The sequence below is a fragment of the Amblyomma mixtum genome, chromosome 3 (assembly GCF_055824585.1).
Source record: "Amblyomma mixtum isolate Tamu chromosome 3, ASM5582458v1, whole genome shotgun sequence".
NCBI classification, from domain to species: domain Eukaryota; kingdom Metazoa; phylum Arthropoda; class Arachnida; order Ixodida; family Ixodidae; genus Amblyomma; species Amblyomma mixtum.
Window position 1 is genome coordinate 362,602,242 of NC_143014.1, and position 9,699 is coordinate 362,611,940.

At 50.6% G+C, this 9,699-nt stretch overlaps 1 protein-coding gene across 1 annotated transcript in view; it reads right to left on the minus strand.

The window, feature by feature from the left end:
* The window catches only part of LOC149356587 (uncharacterized), a 79,245-nt gene extending 70,585 nt beyond the window's left edge, over positions 1–8,660 (minus strand). Inside the window, exons 1-7 of the mRNA XM_089584200.1 lie at positions 8,426–8,660; positions 6,713–7,006; positions 5,531–5,664; positions 4,666–4,966; positions 3,353–3,559; positions 2,490–2,651; positions 954–1,140 (exon numbers count right to left, since the gene is read on the minus strand). Coding sequence (XP_089440326.1) covers positions 954–1,140; positions 2,490–2,651; positions 3,353–3,559; positions 4,666–4,966; positions 5,531–5,664; positions 6,713–6,910 — 1,189 coding nt within the window. The 5' untranslated portion in view covers positions 6,911–7,006; positions 8,426–8,660. The remainder of the gene's footprint in view (positions 1–953; positions 1,141–2,489; positions 2,652–3,352; positions 3,560–4,665; positions 4,967–5,530; positions 5,665–6,712; positions 7,007–8,425) is intronic.
* Between the last annotated feature and the right edge of the window lie 1,039 nt (positions 8,661–9,699).

The window sequence follows — 9,699 nt, forward strand, 5'->3', positions numbered from 1 at the left end:
CGGCCGATTCTCATGACACTGCTAGCATGACAAGGCAGGAAGTGGCAGATGAAAGGCGATTGTCCACTCCCTCTATGGTCGGGGATAGTCACCTCCCTGCATTGTCGCGCCGCTGCCAGCACTGTAACGCTAACTGGGTCATCAGAGTCGGCCGACGCCATTGGCTGGACGGGAGTCCTTTGACGGAGAAAAGCCGCTTCGTTCTTGAGTTGTATATTCGGAACTATGTGCCTCCGGCACCAGCTTCTTATCTAAGCCCTGTCTGTCGATGGTCGTTGTAAGGGATCGGTAGTGTACGCGGGGTCATCGGAACGCGGCTGGGGGCGCTCAAAGCGAAGCGTCTCCTTTCTTGGAACGCGGCCGCTCGCGAACGCGCCGGGAAATACGGGTGTCCCCCCGCCCCGCGGTACCGATTCGCGCACGTGCTGGCACGAATGTGTATTTGCGTTTGTTTTTATTTTTATTTTGTGGTGGAGAGGGTGATCTACCCTACGGTAGTTGGAGGGCTGCGCATGCTCTCGATTAGCCAATCATATGAAGAGTGTAGAATGATTGGGTGCTACCAAATGTGGGCCGGGCCTTGAAGTCTTTAAAACCGGGCTCCGGCGCCAGAAAGAGTTCTGCGCTAATGTGAGATGCTATGCATCTTCGGCTAAGCCGAGTAGGGGCCTCCCCTAGTGTTAGCCAGTTCCGCCTTTTTGTTGTTTGTCCTTTTGCTGTTTAATGTCTCTAGTGCCTGAACTTGTATACGCTGTAAATATCTGTATATAAATCATCAAGTATTCGCCTTACCCCTGCGTCTCAATTCATCACAAGACCGTCTCTGACGGGGCACCCCTGGTGCGAAGAGCTTCAGTCTTCAAGTTAATCAAACCGTCTCTGGCGGGGCACCTCTGGTGCGAGGAAGGTAGAGAACCTGAACTTTACTGTCGTAGCGCATGGAGGCAACGTACGGGGCTTGCTCGTCTTCAGCACGTATAGGTCGGAGTGGTCCGAGTGGAATTTGCGCATGCTCTCGCGGAAGATGATACGGCGTCCGCTCAGCGTCGGGTCCAGCAGCAGCATTCCCTTGCAGCCGCCGTAGCGGATTTGCACGGCGCACGGCTCCTCGCCTTCCTCTAGCTCCAGGGCGTGATGGACCTGCGGTAGGGCGGACAATTAAGCCTTCGGCGAACGACTACACACTTAGGTCAGTACACGCCTTATGCAAAAAAAAACAGCCACAGCCTTTTGATATGCGGGAGCTACGGGAATAAGTGATTCCCAGTTCAGTACCGGTACAAGCCTTCCTCTGGCCTGGCGCTCATCTTTCTCACTCTTAGCGTCAAAATGGCCAGATCCGCTAGGTCACCATAGCCACACAGGACACATTGCCGAGAGCGCCCAGTCTCTAACTTTCTAAGCGGCCCGAAGGCGAGTTTTTAGTTACAACATAGTGGTTGCCACCGACGGCGACAATGCTTGCCCCAGAGAAGTCTCGTATACAGTTGCCGCTGGAAAACATTATCATATGCATCATAGGTTCCTGCATTCAAGGAATGCAAACTTGCCACGTGCACGGTGCATGAGTAAGCAATGCACGGGCAGCACTTGGGCTTTGATAACACATGCATTGCTCACAACAGACCCCCGATGGTCTCTCTCAAGAAAAAGAAGCAAAGCATAGTACGGGCGGCAGAGTTCTGGGTGGAGTGTTACTCTCAGGAAGTTCGTTCGGACAAGATGGCTGTGTAAGGTGCGAGGCAGAAAAAAAAGGCTTTTGTTGGTAACAAAAAAAAACCACAGGAATGTTACTGGGTGTGTAAAGCGAGTGTATGAGCATTTGCAGAGGTGTGAGAACAAAGAATTTTTCAGAGCCATGCACTGCTGCTTACTCGCCTCGCAACGCTTTGGCAGGTTGCCGATTTCGCTCGTCGAGCCATGGTAGTTGCGCCGAAGAGTCATAGCGCCTGCCAAATTCACCGCTACCCGCCGTATAACAGTGGGAAGAGTTATGAGCTAACGCTCGAATATAAGTTTATTAAGAGAACTTCTTGCTGGGCTAGTTGGTAATTCATTCTGAACTAAAGGCGCCAAAAAACCACAAATTTGCCAAAACATATCAGATCCTGCCCGTCACGCTCTTGTGAGCCATGCTTTTCATCCGTGCGGATCCTTGCCAGAAGCAGCAATATTGAAGCCAGAGAACTGATTGAAGCGTTTTATACCTGTAAAAAAGGCAGTGCGTGTGTTAGCGAAACTTCCGCATCTCTCTATCAAGCGGAAAGAAAGTTTTTTGAGCAGTCGTTATCGCCTTGATGCGTAATTTTGTTCTTTGTTCTTTGCGCAGGCGCTGACGCTGTGTATATATGTATCTGTGGTGTGCAAAATAAACTAGTTGTGATTGGCGCTCTGTCCCGTTCTCTCTTCTTGTGTGTGTGGTTTTTGGCGCCTTTAGTTTACAATAAGTTAATTACTTTGGTTGGCGATGATGACGATAATACACATACCTTGCGCAGCAGGGCGTGCGATATTCGCCCGATGCCGTCGCTGAAAATGTACTCGCGACGGGAACCATCGCTGCTGCACCCATGGCCTGCGTGCCGGATGTCCGGTTCCACAGTCGTGTTTTGGATCGGGACCGACAGTAGACCCAACGACTGCGAAAAGGCCTGCGCACAAGAAAAAAAAGTTCTCCCGAGTGGGCCACCCGCCTTAGCTGGTTGGCTCTAATACTGGTTACACAGAATTCAAGGCTATGTAGCCGGTAGTAGGGAAGCTTTTGCGCAAGTCTAGAGAACAATAATGAATGGCTTCTCAGACAAAAGAGGAGTGTGTGTAAAGGATGCAACACCTCAAGCAGAGGAACTCGTACTCCCAAAGGAGGCTGATAAGCGTGGTTAGACCTCTGGGCACTGTCCGTGCAGTATCGTGATTATTTGTGGAAGTTAGTCTTACCTTCCATTCCCTCTTGAAATTATTTCGACACACTTACATTAGATTCGAAAACGTGCAGGATGTGGCGTATGATTTCGAGGATATTTTCAGAGCCGGCTTTGAGCCACTGCACATGGCGCCTGATTGCTGCGGACGTTCGTCACTGACCTGCCTGCAGTGGATTGATAAATGAAGAATTCGTTTTGCTACAAGGCTGTTCGTTTCGAAAGATGCTATGCAAACATGTGTGGATTAACGCAAAGCACGTGACTTCACAGGTGTGATGAACGAAGATGAATGGCGCAGTTATTGGGCTCTGCTTCCTTGCAAACACCATCTGTGTTGCTAAAAGCGAGGAGGTTTTCTCACCGATTTTCATATCACTTATTCGCCTATCCCATCACCTCTCTCAACAAGAACTTGATTGGCTCCTGACCTGTCCGAGCCGTGCCATGAACTTGGGCACGCTGAGGATGGCGGAGAGGTCGCCGATTCCATCGCGTATCTGCTCCGCCGTGCGGCCCTGACTGTCGTGCGCGTAGAACCAGACGCCGTGGTTACGTAGCTGGCTCGTCGAGCAGCCCAGGAACATGAATCGGCGGCCACCAATCTTCAGACCGGACGACAGCGGAGGCTTGATCACCTACACAAAACGAGCCCACGGTTGAAGTCAGAACCTAATGGGAGCTGTACATTGCCATCGCAAGGAGCACATCCTTCAACTTTCTTCAGTGTTCCTATCCAATATTTATTCAGTTTTGTGCCCTCCTCTGTACTCCACCCAACTGAATCCATGCAACAGCGGAACTCAAAAGCGAACTGAAATCAAATTATAATAGGCAACTGGAAGTTCATCAATGCGAGTTCGAAATGTAGTACCACTGCTAACGTACATTAGTCGTATGAAACTGTTGATTTCCTGTACATTTTAGTGCTAAAGCACTTATAGCCGCACTCGCCAGGTTTCAGGGGTGTCTGTGCGTGTGCAGCCCCTAAGTAGTAATGTAACTGGCTCACTGGTTCAGTGAACACCTCAGACTATAGGCGGTGGCATCCACCAACAAATTGCGGGTTATGCGCATTTCCTTTCCTCAAAACAAGCGAAAGGTTTCCGCTCCCTCAATTTTTGAGGAAAGAAAAGGCGCATAAATGGCTGCCTGGGTCAGGGGACACCTCATTCTCCCTTTAAGGTACGTAGCGTTGGTGTACACCTGCAAAAGCCGTGCTTTCGCACATCATTTCGTGCTTCGCAATGCTATACGCCAGCCATTTTTTTGTTGCGAAAGCAACACTACGCCAGCCAGCTCGGCTGGTCGCATGGTCGCACACGAGCCGTATGCCGTGGCCCACGAACGACCTTGAGCCGCCGTTGCCTAGCAACGCCGCAGCCGCGCTCCAACAGATGGCGCCGCCGTCGGCGCCGCTGCCGTCGCCGCTCACTCCACCAGATGTGCTCAGCTGGGGTAGAGGGAGAGGAGGTGTCGCCTCTTGGGGTATATATATATATATACATGCACTTCGCCTCAGTGGATTGTAGTCGTTATGGAGAACGCGAAAGAGAGGCAAAAACGAAAGAAGGAAGCGAGGAAGAGACAACGCGCTAAATTGCTTTCGCGATTCAACTAGAGTTAACCAGAGCTAAACCACAGCCAATTTCTTTCTCGTGCTTCAGCTACTGCACCTGTTCAAAAATTAAGCCTGCTACGGCTACTGATTCACCGGGCGATGGTGAACCTCTAAACACCGTACCGCGTTGAGGAAGTCGTCCTTGCAGGCACCCAGCGAGAAAGAGATGAGCTTGCAATCGTCGTCCCGCACGACGATGCGCAGGGCGTAATCTGGGTCGGAGTGCTGAAGCAGGCGGCTCATGCACACCAGCTGCGGAGGCAGGTAGACGCGTCGAGTGGGCGTAAGGATCACCTTGCGCACCTTGACCATATGGGACGGCAGCTCCTGGGCGATCACCGAGCCTGTGAAGGCGTCGGTGCGCTGCCGGTGCGCCCGATACCGGGAGTACAGGCGCTCCAGGGCGGTGCGGAACCAGAACACTAGCGCGCGGTGTCACGCTGTTCTTGACGCGCTGGATTAAGTGTTGCTCCAGCGTTGCACAGTGGCCAGGGCGACTAAGAGGATAACGTTGATGTGCAGAGAGCATCGAAAGGGATTCAAGGAAGAAGATAACGTTATAGTCCGAGAATAAATGAAATAAAAATGAAAATACATAAGGCTCAGGGCTCACCGGCACTTCCTACGTGTAAAATAATCTTAACTTTTCGCTTAAAATGACACCTTGATATTCAGCTCCTGAAAATGCCATCCATTACTATAGGCTACACACCATTCACTTTTCCATGTGCCCCTATTCGTACCCAACAATTCTGGACAAAAACATTTGAGTGGGAAAACGTCTATGAATGCAATTGTTTTCAAATAATGGAAGACTTCACTGTAACAATCAATATATCCCCAGATCACTCGAGCGCAGTCTTGCACTTTTTTTTTATTAACGTTTCTGCTATCGTCAAAAGCGTTCCCCACTAGAGCAGGGGCATGGCCATTAGAGAGCCCTTGAGCTTTTCTTGTTAAAGCCAGCCTGCCAATAAGGTTTCTCACCCTTCCTTGGCTAAGCGAGAAATACATCTCGAAGAGGGCTTCTTCCAGGGCACGGGGACACTCTTCGGCGCGCGCAGCCAACTCGTTGAATGTTTCCCGGCAGCTCTGAGCGTCCATCGCGAGCTCATCGGTGACCTGCAAAAGCGATAGTCCACGCGTTGCTCGTCCGCGTTCGACAATGTCCTTTTCAAGCACCGTTGAAGTAATCCGCCCGCTTTGTTCAACTTTGGTTTCGGGAAGCTGCCACATAAAAAGCCAAATGACACCGCAAGTCGGCAAAAATTCGCGCATAGAATAATGACGCAGTTTTCTATTTGCGCCTGGTTGAGGTACAGCGCGATACGCCAGAACAGCCATGGCGGCAAATAAGCGAACTATTAATCAAGAGCGAAGATCCAACCACGCGGTGTAGCGTATACTTTTGAAGCAGCGTCCGTTCACACGTGATAATCCTTATCTAATTCTAGAGGCCCGTGTACTATGCGATGTCAGTGCACGTTAAAGAACCCCAGGTGATCGAAATTTCCGGAGCCCTTCACTGCGGCGTCCCTCATATCCTGAGTCGCTTTGGGGCGCTAATCCCCCATAACCCTTATTTAATTCTGTCTTCACAATGGTATGGTGTCGTATGGGGAATTTAACGTTCCAAAGCGACTCAGGCTATGAGGGAGGCCGTAGTGAAGGTCTCCGGAAATTTCGACCACCGGGGGATCTTTAACGAGCACTGACATCGCACAGCACACGGGCAACTTTGCGCTTTGCCTTCATTTAAACGTGGCGCTTCGGCCGGGATTGAACCCGCATTCTCCGGGTCAGTAGCCGAGCAGCGTGGTCTCTGGGCCATGGCGGCGGGTACGTTTAGAATGTACTTGACATGAATCTTCATGAGGTCAAGTACATGAAAGTTATGTCCATGTCATGTACTTGACCTAATCCCGATGTATATATCGACACGTAATTGGAATTTTGTACTGACTGCCTTGCATGTCTGTCGGTTTCGGGCAGTTTTGTTAGGCATGAACGCACCCTATATAGCGAGCGGGATGCTTGGAAGTGACAAGAACAAGAAATGTTGACGGGGATACGCGGTTCGATGCCTACGTTTCCGGGAAATTTTCAATTCGTCCACTTTTGATATCTGTTGTTGGGGGTAAGAAATCCGTGTAGTGAGTTGAAACCCTACCTGGAAGCTCTCAGACCAGACGCTGAGCAAGGCGTACATGACGCCGAAGTCCTGCACGCTGGGCCTGGCCACTGCCTTCAGCTGGCGCGCCTGCAACTCGCGCACGGGCGCGTAAAAAACCTGCGCGTTGTTGCGCGTGCGCAGGATCAGATTGCAGAGGGGCGCCCAGTGGCGCGGTCCGCTGAGCGTCAGCCGCATCACGCGGCTCCTGCCCAGAACGTCGGCGCCGCACTTGAAGGGTCCTTCGCCGAACTCGACGGCCCGGTCCCACGGGGTGGTTTCGGACAGGTCGAACTGCGTCAGGCAAGGTGGTGGCTGAGCAGGCTGATGCGTCCCTTATTTCAAGCCTGTCTGGACTCAATTTCTATTTTTATTTCATGGGCGAGGGAACAAACTCAAGTTAATGATATCCTGGTCGAAATCAAGAACAGTGCATGGGCAGGCCACGTGATGGGAAGGCACGATAACCGATGGTACTTTATGGTCACAGACTCGATACAGATCCGATTCGAAGAGAAGGCAAGCTTAGCAGTGGGAGGCAGACAGTAAGGTGGGCGGATGAAATTAGGGAGTTTGCGGAGATAAGTTGACCGCAGCTGGCGAAGGACGGGGTTAAACGGAGGGATACGGAAAAAGCCTTTGTCCTGCAGTGGGCACAAGTACATATAAACTGCGCTAAACGACAGGACTAGAAGAGGAGTAGACAAACACGGCACAGTCTGACTGCTGCTGCTGCTGATGATGATGATGACTGACCTCATTTTCAGCGCCCATCATCTACACTAATGGCTGTGTTAGTAAGGAGCTTCTATGGACCGCCATTGTCGCAGCTTAATGTTTGCCATACAAAGAATGCAGTGAAGTCACGACTGTATTGTCACTCTACCACTAAGCGTCGTGAATGGGATATGGATATGCGCGTGTTTGGGCCAGGTAATGTGGTTCTCAATATAAGGACTTAAAATGCAGTGCACCTGACGTTGAGTTCCTTCTGCGGTGAGGCGAAATCTCTTCCAGCTTTATTGCCGTAAAACTAAGCTTTTGCAAGTAGACACTGCATATCTACTAGGGCAGTCGATATGGCATTTTTGTGTGGATGCCCATTGTCCGACGTCCGTTACTGCTTCTACTGAAAGGAGAGAGGCTAAGCAGTCTCGAGAAAGGACGGGAGTTGGACAAGGTTTGAAAAAAATTGAGAGAGACCAGTCACTGAGAAACACAAGCTGAGCAGTTAGAGTTAAGGTGCGTAAGTAGCAGTGGACGTTGACTGGAAGAGCAAGTCCGAAGACAGGCCCCAGCAGCGCTAAAATACGTCTTATGTCTCTTAATATTCATCCTACACTTTTAGTAGACAAGCAGTCAGCAGTCACTCGTCCAGGATTCTGTACAGGTTTCTATACAGGCCTTGGTTTCTATAGCGCGCCGTCTTGTGCGTGCCCGTTTCAGCGCACAGTTAGCGCTTTCAAAAACCGTACAGATGGTACACCAACTAGCCCCACTGGTAGATCTTCTAGCTCTTTTTCATACAGCTTTTCTCGAAGTCCGTCAACTTTCCTTGTAGTCCTACAGTTGGCCTTCTAGGCAAAATGCAAACTCTACGACTAAAGGAAACTGTAGCGGAAGGGAAACCGTAAGGGTATAGGACAGTTCTTGGAGGCAGCCAGGCTTCCAGTTTAGTCCATTGAAAGCACTTAACGATACAGCACTACTCACCTGTGGCAGGTAGTCACCCTCGCGGTTGCACTGGCTAGTGGAGCTGTTACCGGCGCACACCTTGTACAGCAGCGGCGGGTGCAACAGGTGTAGGTAGACAATAGTGGCTGTTGGCGACGTCTTGCGTAGAATGATGCGGCAGACGTTCGAGTACCGCACCAGCAGCCGGTACAGCGTGGAGCTCCGCTTGCGGACGTCCACGAAGTACAGGTACAAGCCATTGGAACTGTGCTCGAAGTGCGCATTGCATTGCGTCACCTGGCGCAAGAGAAGGCGTTCAGAAGACAGCTCTAAAACGTAATTCTTCCGCTCACACTGTGAACTTGCAGTACTTCCTAAGAATCGCAGGTCTATCCATGTCGGTACAGTTTTGCACCATGCAGAGTGGATAATACATTCCCGGCGCTCCAAGTGTTTTATGTAAGGAGAAGTACTGTCCATACAACCCTTGAAAGTCCTCTCTAAGACTGAGGATGGGCACGGCATAGCATCCACATCTGCGATGTCATGCAACATAGCATCACTCCTTCAAATCTCTATGCCCTAAGAAAGCTTGAACGGTGAATCGCAGGTCGCTTATACTGGCCGCAGTATATAAAACTGTTTTAAGCCACCGTGCCGTGTAAAGCACCGCACCTCTCTCTCTTACTGCTATCTGTAATGGCTAGGCACCCCATAAATTTTTCTGGACCTGCTCGTTACATGAATTCCATCCACATGGCAAGTTATGCTCCCCGTCAAGCGAGCCAATCTGAAAAGTGAGGCATGCAGATGAATTGAAAAGGGCCCTTGTGTAAAGTGCATGACTATCATGCCCGAAAATTTACCTTGCCTTCACGCACCATGATCTGATCTGGGAGGACAGCGTTAGTTTTAATGTGCATATATGAGCTGCCACTGCCGTCGTATCGCCTGATATAGTGACGAATACTCTTCTCATATCCCCCTTGCGATTCAGGCTGTATTTTAGTTTACCCTAAGCCCTCACCGACAGCAACAAGGTTTATTCTCATGACCATTCACCATGCAAACATTCACAGCTGCCATAACTCCAAATTTTGGAAAGACTCCGTCTGAGAACACCTATACTGAAATCTCATGTCACCTTAAATCCTTCAGACGAGGGCGCAGGCGGCGACGGCTTGAGACTCCTCGTCGTCGAGCTTGTCCCATCTGACGGGAAGCTAGACTTGGTCCCTCTTCCTTTCTTTCCCCGCTTCACAGACTTTGTTTGACCGGAGGGAGAGGATGAAGACTTGGACGACGAGGGCGGT